This window comes from Cervus elaphus, chromosome 5 (genome assembly GCF_910594005.1).
Source record: "Cervus elaphus chromosome 5, mCerEla1.1, whole genome shotgun sequence".
Classification (NCBI taxonomy): Eukaryota; Metazoa; Chordata; class Mammalia; order Artiodactyla; family Cervidae; genus Cervus; species Cervus elaphus.
In genome coordinates, this window is record NC_057819.1 from 123,945,662 (window position 1) to 123,964,445 (window position 18,784).

General features: G+C 46.2%; 1 protein-coding gene across 1 annotated transcript in view; it reads right to left on the bottom strand.

Annotated features, from left to right (window-relative positions):
- Window positions 1–18,784, bottom strand: part of LOC122695420 (E3 ubiquitin-protein ligase RNF213-like) — a 112,868-nt gene that overhangs the window by 49,264 nt on the left and 44,820 nt on the right. Inside the window, exons 15-27 of the mRNA XM_043905278.1 lie at window positions 18,573–18,695; window positions 17,576–17,756; window positions 15,844–16,017; window positions 15,308–15,457; window positions 12,219–12,808; window positions 11,729–11,891; window positions 9,875–10,092; window positions 8,886–9,026; window positions 8,613–8,780; window positions 6,896–8,051; window positions 6,038–6,231; window positions 5,423–5,578; window positions 1,192–4,797 (exon numbers count right to left, since the gene is read on the bottom strand). Coding sequence (XP_043761213.1) covers window positions 1,192–4,797; window positions 5,423–5,578; window positions 6,038–6,231; window positions 6,896–8,051; window positions 8,613–8,780; window positions 8,886–9,026; window positions 9,875–10,092; window positions 11,729–11,891; window positions 12,219–12,808; window positions 15,308–15,457; window positions 15,844–16,017; window positions 17,576–17,756; window positions 18,573–18,695 — 7,020 coding nt within the window. The remainder of the gene's footprint in view (window positions 1–1,191; window positions 4,798–5,422; window positions 5,579–6,037; window positions 6,232–6,895; window positions 8,052–8,612; window positions 8,781–8,885; window positions 9,027–9,874; window positions 10,093–11,728; window positions 11,892–12,218; window positions 12,809–15,307; window positions 15,458–15,843; window positions 16,018–17,575; window positions 17,757–18,572; window positions 18,696–18,784) is intronic.

Consider the following 18,784-nt stretch of genomic DNA (forward strand, 5'->3'; position numbering starts at 1 on the left):
AACTTGCTGACTGAACAACAACAGAGATGTGATTAACCAAACTTCTGGTCAACCAAGGAAGAAACCATAGAGCCATCCTTAGCCTCCTCCATCTCCCAGAGCCCCTGTACAAAATCAATCTTTATCTCTGCCAGTATGAATCCTCACTATGTCTCAATTCCACCCATCCATCCTTTGACTGAACTGGTACTGCAGCCTCACTACTGGTATATCTTATCTGTGAGTCTTTTATCAGATTTTTCCCCCTTCCTCTCTCAGGACGTGGGACATATTTCCACACACATTTCTCCATCACTCCCCTTACACAGGAAAGCAAAGCTCCTTGGTGCCACTGAAAAGACCCTCCATGAAGTTTGTCTGGCTATATCTCACTCCCATCTCTCAGAACTTAGGGCCTTGAGCTTTAGGCTTCATCAGTAATTAATTCCTGGTTTCCTGCAAAGACTGGATTTTTTAAACCTTGACATCCTTGCTCAAGTAGGACCCTCTGCTTATAATACTTTCCAAACCATTCTTCACAATCAGCTTGATGGTCACCTCTTAAAGATGAGTCGTGACCTCAATCTGATCTGTGCTGCTCCTCTTTGCCTCTGTGGATAACACTATCATAAGATGTCAACAGTACCCATTCATGTGTGTCTTTCACCCTTACACTGTATGCTGACCAGGGACAAGCCCTGTGCCACCTCATCTTTATATCCGCAGTCCTCAGAGCAGTACTCAAACATGGTATTTCCCTGGATGAACGGAGAACTGTACACAGCACTGCCAAAAATGGGCACTCAACACCTGGTAACACTAACCGTCAAGATATGTAGGTCTCCTTGCCCTTACCACGCAGAGGAACCAAAAGTCTCAACATTTATGGTTCCGATACACTGACTTAGGACTTCCCTGGTGGCTCAGATGGTAAAGCATCTGCCTGCAATGTGGGAGATCTGGGTTCAGTCCCTGTGTCAGGAAGATCCTCTGGAGAAGGAAATGGCAACCCACTCCAGTACTCTTGCCTGGAAAATCCCATGGACAGAGGAGCCTGGTAGGTTACAGTCCATGTGGTTGCAAAGAGTCGGACACAACTGAGTGACTAAACTTTCATACACTGACTTGCAAAGAATCTTGAATTCTTGATGCTAGGAAGTCAAGGACCCAGAGGTGAAAGAGGAAAAGGGTAAAATACAGAAAGATAATAACCTCTGTGAAGATGGCATGGTGTTCTGAATCCATCGTGCAAAGGTGAGCCCGGAGGAAGTCTGCAAAGGAGTTATGCTGCTGCCTGTGATGGTATTCTTCTGACAGGGACTGTGCAGTGAACTGGCCGAGTGAGGAAGCATTCAGCCGGACCACAGCATCAGGGGTGGCACAATCCAGCAGCACTGACTTGGCCTGCGCAGAGACTTTCTGGTAAAGTTCATCAGTCAAGACCTTGGGCCTGACCTGCTCTACGACCTGGAGCACCACCGAGGCACATGTGTCTGAGTGGTACCCAATGAAGACGTCAGAAGGGCTGTATTTGGGTCTGGCGAGAAACTGCTCTGCTTTCACATCTATAAACTTCTCCACCCACACCTTGAGCTCTTCCACGATATTCTTCTGCCATTTCTCCAAAACGGTGTTGATGTCCAGATAGTGCTTCTCCAGCCGGTTAATGAGGGGGATGGGAAAATGTTTGTAGACGACATCTTTCTCCTCAATGACTATCAAGCGGAAGTCTGGGTGAACTCGACATTTGACCCGATGGGTCCCCAGACCCAGGTCCACGTACTTCTGACCGCCAAGGTAGACATAGTATTGATTGAGTGCGTCGTAGAGGCTCTCATAGAGGTTCTGCAGGTTGAGCAGCACCACCATCTTGCCGGTTTCCATGCAGATCTTTACTCGGTTGATATTTCGGCAGATCTGGTTGTACTCTTGATCTTTGGGAAAACTGGATCCAAAAATAATCTCTGGTTGGTCTGTAATGAAGAATGCCTGCTGGAGGATCTGTAGGGCCACGTAATTTCTGGTCAGCACAAGCAGGTAGCGGGACTCGGAGTCATCCAGCTCTCTGCCATGCATTGTCTGAAGATGGCCGTATAAGTTCTGGCGGATCAGCTGCATGGTGCTGACTTCCTCTGTGTATTTTGCCTCGGGTAAATTGGCTGAAAAGATGTCCAGGGCACGAATGTCGTCTTTGCCACTGAAGTTCCGAAGGACAGCTTGTGCGATGTCTTGAGGGGAAGGCTCCTTATTAGAAGCTTTGGCTGCAGCAAAGACCATTTTGATGAGGCTGTAGTAATCACGAAGCCCAAAGAATTCCTTGTCCTGCCTCTTACACACTGTTTCGTAGGCTTTGGCAAAGGATGTGAAGTATCCTCGGATTCTTTCTTGGACGAGGCGCTCTGAAGCACAAATCCCCCTGGCACTCTCAATGAGCTCTCTTTCGCTGGGGCTGCCACGTGACACAAATATACCCCGGTTCATCTTGGCGGGATCCAAGGCCCAGTTGGAAATGCCTATGAAGCCAACTTTTTTGTGGGGGGCAGGATCATCTTCAATGCATCCATCTTCCAGCAATGGGTGCAGTGCCTTCAGGGGCATTTTGGGTGAGTCTTCTGCTAGTCCAACCTCATCTAACACCACCACGGAGACATACCGCTCGAGGTCCTTCCCCTGCTGGAAACGGGCACACTGCTTGAAGGTGCCTATGATGCCTTGTGGGGTGGAATGTGGACTACACTGGAATGACACCAAATGGACCTCCTTCAGGTGCCGGAAGAGGTCCGAGTGTGCAGCCTGGCCTTGCATGGCATCTGCCACGATGGTCTTGGCGAGAGATTTGGAGCTGCCGGGCTTGCCCACCAGGAAGAGAGGAATCTTGAGCTCGATGCAGATAACCATCATGAAGACGTTCTCCTTCAAAGCCAAGTTCCTGGCGATCGTTTTCCTCAGAGACACACCATGCAGAAAAAGATCCTGGGTTTGCATTATCTCATCCAGGATAACCCTGCTGTCATTATACGGTGCTGGAAAGAAGCTGCAAATAGCTGTCCGATAAGATTCCTTCTCCTCTACAGAGGCGTGGTAACAGACCCCGACGGCCAGAACCAGGGACCAGAGGACAGGATCTCTCTCAAAGTCGTTTTGGATGACCCCAGTCTTAGAGAGAAAGGAATCCAACTTAGACAAGAGCATCTCACTGTGGTCGTAAAACCATTTGAAAACTTTCACACAGCGTTCTACATCCCTGAGGCTGACAAAGCTGCACTCATTTTGTCTTTTCCTCATGAAACCCTGAGAGGCAGAAAGCACTTCCGTGATTACATGAGTCTCACTCTGCACCATCACGATGGACTTCACCAGTCTCTGGACAATCTGATGGATGTAGAGTTTTTCTGCAGAGTCATTCAATTGTCCAAAGTCCCACACCAGGGGGATCAGGCTCGGCGGCAGAGCGTGGACACGGTACACCAGCTGCCTCAGGGGGATGGAGCCAAGCCTCTCGGTCGTCTCTTCTGCACTAACCCTGTACCCCAATCCGGCTGACTCCAGACGGCAGATCATCTCCTGGGTGTGCTTCCGGTAAGGGTTGCAGGCTGCAATGATATGCAAGCCAGAATCCTTAGCCAGGGGCTGGCCACCCACTGTGTGGTCGCACAGGACCTCTTTGATGCAGCTTATGGCCTCCGTGGTGTTGGCTTCATCAAAGAACAAGATAGTGTCCAACTGATACTGGGCCTTATTGATGTGGGCCAGCTCTTCAGCTTCCCTGACCTTGGAGTAGATCATGTCGGCAGTTGTTCCTCCGTGGACCTTGACCAACTTCACGGTTTCAGCATCAGCACCCTGACGCCGCAGGTCACTAAGGAATTTAATGAGTCTGGTTTTCCCACAGCCGGTTTCTCCCATGATGATGACGGGGATGCCACACCGGAAACGCATCTCAATGGCAAGGATCTTAAGCATATTATCTGTTGTAAGCTCGTATGTTTCATCAGGGTCTGTGGTGCACTGGATACCCAATGCCAGGCACAGTTTTTCAAGTTTCTCATGTCTGGGCAGCTGGTCAAAGTCAATGTTGAAGGGCACCCTCTGAAGCAACAGCCCCTGGTACAGTTGCACTGTCATAACATCCTTCTTGATTACCTTCCCACTCAAGCGGTCTATGGCATCAACACCACCGTTCTGGTTGGAATGGAAATGGAAACCTATGAACGTCATGGATGTGTGGTCACTGTTGAAAAAAACATATGGGTGGGGCTCCGACTCCCACCTCTTCCGGAGAGTGAAAGGGGCGAGGTCTTCTTCTTTGACCCCATCCATAGTGAACGTGTACTTCCCGGGACTTTGGTCAGATGTGGGAAGTGTAGGTGTGGCAAAATCTCGGGCCATGAAGATCATGAAGGTGACCACAAAGTTCTTGAAACCCACCAATGTGTCTCCAACAAAGGTGGGATTACAGAAGACAGAGGCCTCACAATCTTGGAGCTGGTAGTTCAGGAACCGAGCAAAGTTCTGAAGTTCTGACCAGGACGGGTTTATCACCCCGCAGTAAATCAGGAGGTGCTGGATGCATTCACCAGGGCTGCCCTCAACAGAACCTTTTTGGTACTGGAATGTGTCTAGGTTTTCTTTCTGATGGAACCGTCTTAAATATTGGTAAGGTCTCTGGAATATTTCACTATGGAATGCTCTCTGATCCATTCCTGGCTCTTTGTAACTCTGCTGAGGATCCAGCTCCATGTTGATCACTTCTTTGGGAGGTCTGCAGGTCACTTTGGGGAAGATGTCTAGAAAATTGAACTGGGGGACAAGTGCATTCTGGAAAGGAGAGACACAAATGAAATGAGTTATGGCTGAATTTCCCAAAAAGTGCTTTTGTGTTTTAATCCTCAACATGGTCTAGACTGCATGGACCTCTATGAAAAACCACTTTTCATGAAGGGATTTCTGTAGATAACTCTTTGCATGAGGTGTTACCTTCTGCACATTCAGGCATGGTGTGAGCTGCACTGTAAATAACAAAGCCCTTTTCTACTCAGCCTCTTGGAACTAAATCTCTCCATCAAGCACATACACGCGTGTTTGTCTGTGCATACGAGCATAAAACTCCCTTCAGTTAAGAAATTGATATAACGGAATTCTCTTTCCCATGTTGGCTGTCATTAAGAAAGATGGTGCTTCTCCTAGCGAGTGAAGTTCCTGCATTCCAATCACCACTGGCATTTAACCCAAACACACAGCACTCACCCCAAAGAGAACAAATCTAAGGTACTATTCATTAATAAAAGAATCTTTGTATTCCATGCATTATTTAAAAATAAGTTTAAAGATTCTTCTTTACTAACACTGCACTCAGTTACTCTGCTAAGGCAAAAGTGGGGAATCATAAACATGAATAAAAGCCCCTGCCCCCACAGCAGCATGAGAGTACCCTGATACACACCAGCTTCGAAGGCCTTCGTGGCAATGTTGAATTCCTTTCTAGGATTTCAATGATATATAAGTGGCAGGGGTTCCGAAGCCACATCTTCCCATTTATATCCATTAAGTGCTGGAGAATGAGGAGTTTGAAGAGAAATACCCAAATACCAGTCCGCACCTAAGGATACAATCATGTTGTTCTGTAAATACTTACACAGAAGAGAGCAGTCCTCCCAACCCTAAGGGCTTTCTTATTCTGCTCTATTTTACAATGACACTGAGTATCAATGCATGTAGAAAAAAGAAATTCTTTATACTGGGGATAGGGTAGGGCAGGATGTGGAAGCTGTGTCTTTCTCTACCCAGCCACTCAGCTAGAACCTGGGGGCAACTTACTGAAGTGAAAGTGAAAGTGAAAATGTTAGTCGCTCAGTTGTGTCTGACTCTTTGCGACCCCATGGACTATATATACCCTGTCAGGCTCCTCTGTCCATGGAATTCTCCAGAATTCCAAAAATACTGCAGTGGGTAGCCATTCCTTTCTCCAGGGGATCTTCCTGACCAGGGATTAAACCTGGGTCTCCTGCATTGCAGGCAGTTTCTTTACCGTCTGAACTATCAGGGAAGTTCGACTTACTGAAGAGGTCACGTCAAAGTGGAATATTATGGGTCTCCTCTGATACTGCGCATCCAGGAAAGGCAGAAGGGACCCCAGGACTTCATTCTCATCCACCTGAGGGTCCATCAATCGAATAACTTTTTGAGGCACTTCTGCTCCATTAAACTGCATTTTCAGCTGGCTGTGCAACCTCTTCACAAAGAGAGACCTTCCTGTTGACATGAACATATGAAAATTAGATGCCAGGGCTGAAGATCAAGAATGAGAATGTCCAGAAAATCACTTCTCTTTGTACAAAATTCAAAACTGATGCAACCTAACATCAGCTTAAAGAATACATACTTGAGCCATCAAATTTCCTTGCTGTTCCCCACCCAATAGCCCTGCTGCTTCCTGGGATAAGGATGGAAGTCTGAGAATGAGGTCAGGACAGCAGAGCTCGCTTCATGGGAGGGGAGCGAGTGTCGCTGGACAGAAGGGAGTACCAATAAAGGGATGCAGTCAACAGAATGGAAATCACGATGGCGACTGAAGGTGGAGGCATCTGTTTCTTCTCAAGACACAGGAAATATACCTTGTCCTGCTCAGAACCCACATCAACCCCAAAGTAGTCAATGGACTTAAAAAAGAGAGAAAGAGAAAAAACAGCAGAGAAGCCAGTTTAAAGGAGGAAGATGGCTCAGCCAAGCTGGGACCAGGTGAAAAAAGTGTCCCGCTCCAGTGCGGGGCCTGATCGATAACTTCAGGTGAGTCAATCCTCCAGAGACTCAGTTCCCCACCTGCAGAAGGGCTTATCTGAGCTCACCTCACTCCCCACTGGACAAGGAAGGGCCATCAGATGGTCCCTGGGACCGGGGACTCAGCAGCCATTATTACCTACGCCCGCTCTCTCCGAGGCTACGATCCCAATACACATGCGGTCCTGGAACACGGCGGCAGCTGACGGGGTCTCTTCCGGGACTCGGAAGTGGTGAGCCAGGTAGGCCTGGATGTCCTTGAGGGGCGCCTGGGGGGTGACGAGCACCTTGTGCTGGCTGAAGGCCGAGGGGAGGTAGCAGTGCTCCCGTTCACAGTCACAGACCATCACGAGCCGGTAGTGCGTCCGGTGGGGCTGCATGCACAGCCTCCGGAAGAGCGCCTCTGCCCGGCAGGCCACCTCGTAGCTCAGCTGGTCCGCATACAGCAGGCTATAGACCCCGAGTCCCTGGGAGCCTGGGGTCAGGCAGCGACGCAGGAGCAATGCCACCTCCTCGAACGTGGTTTCTGGGGTGCAGAGCAGCACTTCATCGTAGGTGGGTAGGGGCTGGTGTCGGGTCCGCATGTAGATGGCCAGGGCGGCTGGCAGCACCTCAGAGTGGCCACAGACGATGAGGTTGGGCTGGCCCTCCTGTAGGCCGTGGGGGAGCTCCCGCTGCACAGGGGGTCCAGCCATCCTCGCCAGGTGGGCCAGACAGCGGCCAAGGGCGTCCAGGTCCAGGCAGTGAGGCAGGAAGGCACTCATGCATGTCATCGAGCATTTCATGATGACCCTCAGCTTGTCCACCAGTCTGGGCTCAGAGAAGAGCAGCAGTGGCAAGTCTTCCACCACTGTACTCTCCTGGTGGCTGCTGGCCCTTCCGCCGGGCCCCCTGCAGGCCTCCGAGACATCCCCCGGGGTGCAGCTGCCTTTGATGAAGGACAGCATAGTGAGGGCAGCGGCGCTGGGCGTCTGCCCCCCGAGCTCCGAGCTCAGGTAAACCAGCTGCTCAGCGGTGTAGTAGTTGAGGTAAAAGTGCTCAGCTCGCTTCTCTGCCACGAATCTCTCCCAGTGGCCCAAGAAGTCCTCCAGCTGCCGGCAGAGGGCTTCCAGCAGCTGGACGACTGGCCCGCCCTCCACCAGTGGGCCCACTAGCCTCAGACAGAAGTCCAGCCGGATGGAGACACCCTTTAGGGGGGTGCAGTACACCTCGGCTGACCAGGCCCTGAACAGCAAGTTTCCAGCAGAGTAAAGGTTTATAAACGACTGGACAAGCCTCTGAACGTTGCAGAACACCTGCAGAGAGAGGACATGTAGTCTAGAATAACACAAACAGAGTTATAATTTGAAGGGCTGGGGTTCATGGCCCTCCATGGTTCACCGTGGGATCTCAAGCATGAGATTGATCATGGAAGGTCTCCCTTTCTTATTTCCATAATCTCTTTCTCAGGAAGCAATATGTTGTGAAGATAAAGGATATCATTTATAAAGTACAAATGAACTTTACAGAGTAAAAACTCATTACCAAAAGGAGAGACTGTTACATAAACCAATATGCCTTTACCATTGTGGTTACTGTGGATTTTGATGAACAATGTCCAACTACATCTTTAAGTATTTGGGGATGCTTGCTGATTTACGGAGCAAATGGACATCTCTTTGGGTCATGAATTCGAAATACATGCACTCTGCAAGACCCACTGGCTCTACTCCCCACAGTTTTAAGAGCAGAGTGATGCCTATGAATTAAAGACAAACTCAATCCCTTCTGACTTTCCAGGCACCTCAGCAGTGAGAGTGCTCAGCCCAAACAGATGGGATTAGGACACTTGCTCCAACGTAGATACAAATCCTTACCTCGGAAAATACCTCTACGACTTCAGCATTGTTGTGTTCTTTCTTGCCAGACATCAGCATCAATTTGTTCAAAAGTTCTTTCAGCTCTTCTAAAGAGTACTCTCGCTTCTCCTCGTGGCCTCCCTGGCCCTCGGGAAGGATTAAACGAACAACTGTGTCTGGGGAAATCTGTGGAACAGGGCACAGTCAGAGGTCGATTTGGGGAGGCAGAAACCCCCCGACGACAGCAGCCCTAAGAGCCTCCTGCAGCTGTGCCTGCGACGTGAGGCTCACCTTTTGGCCATGCGTGGGAGCCTTGATCACATAGATGCCTCTGCTGTTGATCGCTGTCGCCAGGGACAGGGACGAGAGCTCCACAGACCCATGACTCTCCTTCACTGTCTTCAGCCACTCGAGGTTCCGGGCAGAGTCACGCTGTCAGGACAGAAGGAGAGAAAATGGGCTGAAGCTTAGGCGTGATCTTCTTCCTGCCACTCTCCCCACCTCTGCCTCCCAGGGACAAACGCCTCCCCTTCTCTGGCCCAGAATGCTGTCACCCACAGGGGAGGCCTCCCTCATCTGCTGCCCACCACTGCCACGGGCTTTGGCTCTCCCTCCTGGGTCACGCGCTGTTGCTACAATGGACTGTTCCCCTGTGTTCCCACCCAGTGCCCTGGATCCGTGGATGGGGAGCGAGAGGCATGAACTCAGCTCTCTGTGAGAAGGCGGCTGTCAGCCGGGCCCTAACCGGGGTAGTGCTGACTGAAACAAGCATGTGAGCTGTGTGTGCTCCTGCCGTTCCTGTTCCCTCCCTCACCCCGGAGGGGCCTCAGCCATCCTGTTGGGCAAGTTATGAACTACAGGCTTACTGGAACCCTGGTACAGCTGATTTATGTACATGGAAATGTTTTCTTTTCTGATTAAAAATGAATCTGTGCCAATTGCGGAAAGTATGGAAAAATACCGAAATGTATAGCATATTAACTAACAATTACCTCCATTCAGAGAAAACCACTGGTAACATTTTAGCACATTTCCTTTCAATCTTTTTTCCCATATATTTCCACCAGAGAGATCACTCTTATTTACATGCAGTTTTATATCCAGTTTTCTAACAATAGGACAGAGAAAGTGCTTCCATATGGGAAGAAAAACTGTTTTCAAACATCCTTTTAAAAGGCTGCATTAAAAGCCTGCCATGTGGGTGTGCAGTCGTGCCGCTAGTGTTTCTAAGTGATGCTTCACTAAACTTAACCTGCTCTGGAGCCAGAAATAAGACTCACCAGTTTCGTGGGCAGGTTGTGGTCATTATCCAGAGCCTTCCACAGCTCTCTCAGGTGTTGCATGAACTCATCAAAACCCGCACTTGTGTCCAGCTCATAGAGCAGGGGCGCGTAACCCTGCACAGCATCGTGGAAGCAAGCCACCCGGTCCACGTCAATGTCGTTCTCCCCCGCAGAGATGGAGGCCAGGTCCACGAACACCTTCAGCTCGGTGATGCCTGGGGCAGGAGGGGTAGATGAATGCAGGGCCACCCTCTGATGCCAGGAGCCCCCAATCTGGAACAGTGCTCCTTACTGATGCTATACCTGGATAGTGGACTTTTAGGGTTTTCCCACTCTGCTTCAATAAGAACTTGGGCACTTTTTCTTTTGCCATTTATGTTGTTGTTTAGTGGCTAAGTCGTATCCAACTCTTTTGCAAGCCCATGGACTAGCCTGCCAGGCCCCTCTGTCCATGGGATTTCCCAGGCAAGAATACTGGAGTGTGTCGCCATTTCCTTCTCCAGGGATCTTCCCGACCCAGGGATCGAATCTGACTCTCCTGCTTGGCAGGCAGATTCTTTACCACTGAGCCACCAAGGAAGCCAAGTCATTTATGTTGATACTACTGAACAAGACCTGACCTTACTGAACAACACCAATGTCTGGGCATTGCATGGAGTTGTTTTGTGTCTTATTTCATGTAATCCATGTAATATTGCCATTTCATTATCAAAAGTAAGCTTAGCTGGTAAATAACATGTTGACAGTCATCTACAATCAACGGCTGCTTACTAATCAAACGAAGCAGTGAAGCTGGGATGAGATGAACACGCAGCCCATCCCCTGTTCCTGGACAGCAGGGCCATATACCTTCCTTCTTTCCTGCCTCCTTCTTCGCTCCATACATTAATTCTGCCAAAATCGCCCAAGCCACATAGCTAAAAAGACTGCCAAGCCTGTGTGCAATAATAAGTAGATGCAAATACATCTAGAAGACAAGGCTGCCTTGGCTTCTAGTAAAAAAAAAAAAAAATCAACCAAAAGAAAAAGCTAAAGGGACATAATTTTTAAAAAATGATCACCTGCTGTTCACAGCATGCATCCAGAGTGAGAGGGGAAAAAAGTAGCCAAGGAAATGGCTTTTACACCAGCAAATGAGTGATACTATCTTGATATAAATTCTACCTACAAACCTAGGCACACCTTGCACATTTACCTAATGAATACAGATGAAAACTTGCTAAGAGACTAGATTTTAATTATTCCAATCACTAAAATAAAAGGAGAATTATAGGAGGTGATGGAGGGCTAATTATAGTTACAATGGCAATCATATTATAAGATATAAATGTATTAAAGCAATGTGTCATGTATCTTAAGTTTACGTAATGCTACAAGGAAAATAGTGAAGTGAAAGCCGCTCAATCGTGTCCGATTCTTTGCGATCCCATGGACTATACAGTCCATGGAATTCTCCAGGCCAGCATACTGGAGTGAGTAGTCTGTCCCTTCTCCAGGGGATCTTCACAATCTAGGGATCAAACCCTGGTCTCCCACATTGCAGGTGGATTTTTTACCAGCTGAGCCACAAGGGAAACCCAGGAATACTGGAGTGGCTGGCCTATCCTTTCTCTAGCAGATATTCCCAACCCAGGAATTGAACCGGGTTCTCCTGCAATTGCAGGCAGATTCTTTACCAACTGAGCTATGAGGGAAGCCCTTATGTGTAAAATACATTTCAATTTAAAAAGTTTGAATGTAAAAAATGCAGAACATGATCGAGGGAGTGACTGCCCAGAAGTTTGGGAAGACCACCCCATGAACCATCTAAAAACTCTCCAGCCTTCTGGCCACCACAGTGATGGACTGTACCTCTGAGAGCCTCCTGGACCCAACTAATGAACTCCTTTCTCTGGGACAGCTCCTCCAGACACTGACACTGAGTCTCATTGATATCCTGCAGAAGCTTTTTGACACGGATAATTTGCTGGTTGATACGGTCCAGTTTTTCGTGGCGAAAGTTGTCCAGGACAGTCTAAGAAAGTCATCAAGAAAGCTGTGAAAGACAGTCTGCAAGACAAGGCAGTATGTGGGCTAAAACTGGCTCCTGGACCCCCCAAGAAGAACTATGCTGACAATCCCAATAGTCCCTCCTACCAAACTTCTAAAACTGACACTAGCAGTCACACTACTGGTAAACAAAGGTAAAAACAAAGCCCTTGGCATATTCAGGCATTGAATAAAATACAAATCACCCTGAAGGAAGCTGTGAAATCATCTTGCCCAGCTTTTCAAAGCCAGAGATCTGGGATCTCCCCCCTGCCTCACCCCTAACCCCAGGAGTCCCCAGTAAATAACTTACAAAGCTCAGTAAGGTGTGGAGAACACTGAAGTCACCAGTCAGGCCCAAAGTCTCTTTGACCTTCCAGATGACCTTGGCTGAGTCAACAGCCTGATGCAGGTGATGGTATTCCTTGATCTGCTGGACTCGCTCCTTGATCCAATCCTTCTGATCTCTGGGATATAGAGCACACATGGTCTGGAGGTCTTCAGTTAGGACGCTGTAGTTATTCACAAAGTCCTTGAAGATGTCATCAATTTCCCCAAAGGTGACCTCCCCTGACTTCAGATCCTGATATAGTTTTGTAAACCTTTTGAAACTAGGACAGTATAAACATTCATATACCTCTTCAGGCTGAAATTTATCCCTTTCCAAGTTCTCTTCTGACTCACTCAGCTCCTGTGCAGCTTCTGCCCAGAAGATCTGGAAGATGTGACTGTCCTTTAGCAAATATGCATTTTGGGCCATTTCTTGGACTTCGGGGCTCAGGTTATAATGTGTTGTCTGCTTTGAGTCAAGGGAGGTGGCTGACAAAGTCACTGTCACAACTTGGTTTAACTTTTTCCCACGGAGGTCTTCCGAATGTCTTTCAGCAATCTCTCCAAAATCCACTTTTGAAACCATAAGAGAATGTCAAGTCAAACTCTACTCACAATATCATTTTGTTTTACTCTCCCAGTTTTCACTCCCCTTGCTGCTCTTAAGGAAATGCAAGTGAACACACTTGCTGCCATTTGTTCTCAGTGAGTGTCCCTAAATCTCCACCCTCACCTTGCTCATCAGTTTTCATGACAAAGAAGGCTTTGCAACTTCTGGGTGAAGATGACAGTTTGAAATCTGCACATGTTTCCACTCCCTCCCCAAATCCTGCTGCAATGACAGAACTGAGATTGTTTTTCAAAAGCCATAAAGCAACAGGGCTGGGAAGTATAGAAAAGGAGACCACAGCAACAAAACTTTGGAACTTGAAAAGCAGATGTGCTGGGGGTAAACAGTGTTTCAAGCCTGAGAACTTGGGGTCTTAGCCCATAGTGGGGAAAGCTGAGATTCTGCCAGGTGTCTGTCATCACCGAATTTCCCACATGCACAGACCCTGGCTGCACAGATGCTGGAATTTGGGAGGTGGTGATGAGATAAGGAGGACTGGGCTGAAAGTCTGTATAACAAGTCATCCAACAGGCTCGTTTTCATCCCAACCCATTCCATCAGCAGGCTGAAGGCACCTCCTCCACCCTGGCATGCAACAGGTAATTTATATTCTAGAGAGGCTCTAGAGGGCTCACAGACGGCTCTCTGGATTCGGGGCGGTCTCGGGTACATGGCAGAACAAAGGCATTTCCAGACACCTACCGTTCGTCAGGAAGCTAACGGTTGGTATGTGCCACTAAATTTGAGAAGCTAGAAAGGAGAAGAGAGGACACAGGGAGTAGAAGGAAGGACTGGCGCTAGATACGCATCTTAGATGCTGAGAACCTTCCAGCCCTCATTTCTGTCTTGACTCCTAGAGACCTGGCAGGCAGCCCTATATCTTCCAGGCAAGAGACTGGTGATCTGAGCAGCCCAAGAGAGAGGCGCTAAAGATACAGGCTATTTCAAAGCCTAGCCACCCCATCCTCAGAATCCCCCACCAGGGCATTAGTCCCCTCTCTTAATATAAACAGATAAAAAAGAATTCTAGACAGAGGGGCAAAGCCTTAAACATGAAAAATAGACATTAAAACATACCAAGAGATAAAAGCAACTTGGAGGAAACAGGAAACTATTTAAGAAAAAGAAAATCTCTAAATCAAAAATATAAAAAAATCTCAGAAAGATATGATACTATAACCATGAACCAGAACAGGATAGTATGGGAAAAGGATCACTCAAAGCAAAGAGTTCTTGTAAATTAAATACAAGTAAGAAGAAAAAGTAAAAAATTTAATGGCAAGGTTAGAAGGAAAACTTAAGAAATTGCTCAGAAAACAGAACGAAACAAAAGACATGGAAAATGAATGGAGAGAAAATATATGGACATTAGATGACTATTCCAGGAGGTCCAATATCCAACTGTGGATTCCAACAAGAGAAAAAGTAATCACTTAACTGACACAAGAAGTTTCCCCAGAACTCAAGGACTTGGATTTCTACATTACAAAGACCCACTTAAGTATGCCCAGTACAGCAGATGGGAAAAAGACCCATTCCAAGGAACATCATTATGACATTTCAGAATAAGCGGGACAAAAAAAAAAAAAAAAATCTCAAGAGCTTCCAGGGAGAAAACATGTCATCCACAAAGGATTAGAATCACAACTGGCTCTAAACAGTGACCCTGCAGAGATAATGGAGCCAGGAACCCCAAATCCTGAAGGAAAGATCTGCTCCAACAACAGATCTCCTGTGAGGGCAGATGTTTTCAGACAGGCAAGAACTCCTGGGCCCCTTACTCAGGAGAAACAGAGTGTGTATTTCACTATACACAGGAGTGAGAGCAGGGAGCCATGACACCCAGGATACAGATCCAGCCAAGAAGAGAGGCAAGATACCCCTAGGATAGCTTATCTCTGGTTTGGCGAGATTTTATCTGAAAAAGCAAATGGATCTCCTTTTGAGGAAATTCAAACAGTTGGTAGAATCTGAATTGAATTTAAAAAGTAAATACATTGAAAACAAAGCATAGGACAAGATAAGAATTTTAAATCTAGAGAGGACAGTTTACATAAGAAATGGGAAAGAATAATGGCTCGGGTGGAAAGAGTGCTAAATGTAAATCATAGTCGTGACTTTAAATCCTGAGGGCTGATGAAATTATGATAAAATTGGAGGGAAGTGAGATTGGAAAAGCTATGTGTATAAGACAGAAATTGGAAAAACAAGGAAATTTAAATTTTAATTTTCCATAAATGATAATGTTTAAACCTGAAAAATCAAGAAGCAGGCTATTTAGTGCTATGTCAGTAATTACCAAAAAAATTTTAACTTCATTAAAAATTAATACATTAGAAAAAGCCTCCCCCCTCCAAGATAAAGGGCTTCTATTCTGATATGTTTTTAATCATATTCTCCTTTGACCCTTCTCCCCTGAGGACCTTTCAATTTTGTTTATTTTAATGCTTTAAGAATATCACCTTTTATCACGTCTTTTACCCTGCCACACAACTTCAGGAGAGAGTCAACATTTGTCTTCTCTTTCTTTAGAGTGAATAGTTCATTCTTCCTCAGACTCAGCACTTCCTTCATAGTTTGTTTTCTGTCTTGGATTAAAGAACTTTTACTCTCTGGGAAAAAAAAGAAAGGAAAGGAAGTCAGTAGAAATAACAAATACCCATTTTGTGTCAAGCCATTTCTCGAACCTCCCGTGAACGTGCTCCACATGCTGGGCTGTGGGACGGTGATGCCAGAGGCTGTATGCACGGCTACTCCAAGACGTCCCGTGTCAGTCAGGAGGAATAAAAACAACCAGTATTCTAACGTGGTCAGTATTTTATCACTTCCCCTAATTTTCCTGAGGATTAGAAGCCGTCCTCTGACAACTTCCTGGAGAGAGAAGCCATCATAAAGATGACAAAGATCACCTCTCTGTAAGACACACAGGCAAAGAGAGATGCTTCTGAGCTCCCAACTCCTCAGGAGTCTGAAGTCCACATCTCAACATGATACTTACGTAACTGCCAGATGTCGAGGAACCGATCCATGTGTTCTAGGATCAGCTCCAGGTGCCCAACTAAAACTGTTCCATTGATGAGGTCATTTGTAACTTTTGTCAACACAGAGTCCGCAGTGGCCATCAACTTCTTGCCTTCCTTGGTAATATTTGCTAATATTTCCTCGTTGGTTCCTGACCAAGTTAAGAAGAGAGTTAAAACGGTAGGCACCCCACTTCCTTCCCACATTAATGGATTTCCAGTAACCTCCTATTGCTCTGCCCCAACTTTCATATAACAAAGCAAAGTCACCCTGTATTCCCAGGTATATTTCTCACATTCTTTAGAGGGCAGGATTTTCAAACATGCTTAGTTGAACCACCAGAATTTTCCTTTCCCAGTAATATTAGGATCATACATTTGGGTCATGTCATTAAAAGCAAATATAGAGGCTTTATTCACAATTGCAAAATCTTGGAAGTACCCAAGATGTTCTTCAGTAGGTGACTGGACAAACCATAGTCCACCCACACAACTGAATATTATTCAGTGGTTTAAGAAGTGAGCTACTAAAAGGAACCTTTGATGCATATTGTTAAGTAAAAGAAGCCAATCTAAAAAGGCAACAGAGAGTATGATTCCAACCATATCCCTTTCTGGAAAAAGGCACAACTGTATAGGAGAGGAGAGGGAAGGGATGAACTGCTGGAAAACAAGGAAGTTTGAGGGAAGTGAAACTGTTCCGTAGGATATGGTATTAGTGGATGCACAATGCTAAACATTTGTCAAAATCCACAGAAAGTATAGGAGTAAACCCTAATGTACACACTGGACTTTACTTACTAATAACATATCAATATTGGCTCATTAGTTATAACAATGGTACTGAAGCAAGATGTTAATAATAGAGGAAATTGTGTGGTTGAGTGGGTAGATACGGGAATACTCTGTACTTTCTGCTTAATTTTTCTGTCAACTTAAAACTGCTCTAAAATATGAGGTCTGTTAATTTAAAAGACACAAATTGAATATTTTCAAGTGAGTAGCTTTTAATAGACAACAACAGAACAAGAAGAGCCAAGTCCATCTTCTTATCTGATCACTACAAAACTCTGGCATGAGAGGAACATGGGTATTTTTTTGTTTATTTTTTTAAGACCGTCTCAGTAATTTGATGAAATTGACACTCACAATAATCTGTGGTGCTTGTCCATTAGATCTGAACCTATGACTCACACATAAACCTGAATATAACATTTTTAGGGCAACACACGTTTCCCCTCTTTGGTCACAAACACTGGGGTCATGGAGGGTAGGGGTGCAAGAATCAGGCAGTACTTAGTTTTTGCTAAGGTCACCAGTACTGGACTGGACATTTACATGGATCTCAGAATAAGAAAGACAGGGCTTTAGATACAGACACACTGGGTTTGGATTTCAGTCCTTAACACTTATTATCGGTGAGACCTTAGGTAAGTCACATTGCACTCTCCACCTCAGCCCTTGGTCTGAGGTTACTATGTCAGCCCAGTAGCTGGAGTATAGCAGGTATTCCATGGACGGTGGCTTTCAGTGTTAGTTCTCAATTATAATACAAGATACTCTGAGCCTTCCTGGGTCTGTCCATCCAAGCTGCTTCTTTTGACAAACATCAACCCAATCTAACGGACTAACAGGTCAAACACTCTGCCGCCACTCTTGAGTCAGGAGGTGCCACTGGACAGATGCTCCCAGCACCCTCCATGAACATACCATATAACTTGAAGAGGTGCTTGACGTCTGGCCATGTGAGCAGGTGATTCAAAACCCCACCCAAGTCGTCTACAAACTCCTCTCTACTTCTTGGCCAGGACTTGGTGATCACAGCAGACACAAGGTTGCCACATTTTTGCAAGTCATTATAAGAGATTTTCCCAAGGATACTGGTTTGAGACTGTAAAAACATGAATAAAGAGAGGGATATTTAGAAGGTTATATGGTTGATTTACTTTTTAACAAAGAAGCAAATTACCTACCCAACAGCATTTCAGAAGTCTCTCATAACTAGTTTTACAATGCCTCAAAAAGCCAAAAGAGTAAATAAAATACTTAACTTTTCTGAGGGCATTTCCATTTTCCTGTCCACTGTCTCCTTAAGATTGAACACTGGGGATGTGGAAACAGGTACCCACAGAGATACTGACACAACCCACAAATTACCCCCTTTTCTCTTGCTCAGTGCCATTTTTCTTGGAACTTTCACATTATTAAAAACATCAAACATAATACAAGTAACCATTAATATTGGTACTTTGGTATTATTAACTGTAATTATTTTACAGTTGCCTACAAACAACACACACATTTTAATTCTCTTCCTAAGTGAATTGATAAAATCTTTTCAACTCTAAACATTTTTCTTCCATAATGCCTTGTTAACCTTTGGGGTCTTTTACTGCATGCTAAGCAAGGGATAATACCAAGGGTGGGTGAGTGGCAATGATAATAATGAGGCATTTAGGAAAAGCCTGCAAGATTGCTGGAGGTTACATGTGAGCTGCTTGATGCAAAACAATAGCAGGAAGCTGAGCGCACTTTACAGAATGGGTAGAGAACACTGGATTTCAGGGTGGGGAGGGGGATGCCCAGAGCCCATTCTTTGCTTGGGTGCAGAGTCTCGGAACCAGCAGTGCTTAATAGACTTTGGTTGGTGATGTCAGAAAGCAAGGATGCATGCAAATGCAGTTCCTGAGTGGGAAAGGTTGTTCACCTGGCAGACCGAGCCCACGGCTTCAATGGCACACATCTCAAAGCATTTCGCCACACTGTCTTCTGCACCTGCAGCAACCCAATTAGAGTTGCAGAAGGCAGAAATCTGGAAGAGAGGCCTCTCCTGCAAGACGGGAAGACGAGGGTGTGAGAGGTTAGGGGTGCCACACTCTCAGACCCTGTGCAATGAAAACACCCTAGTAATTTTCACTT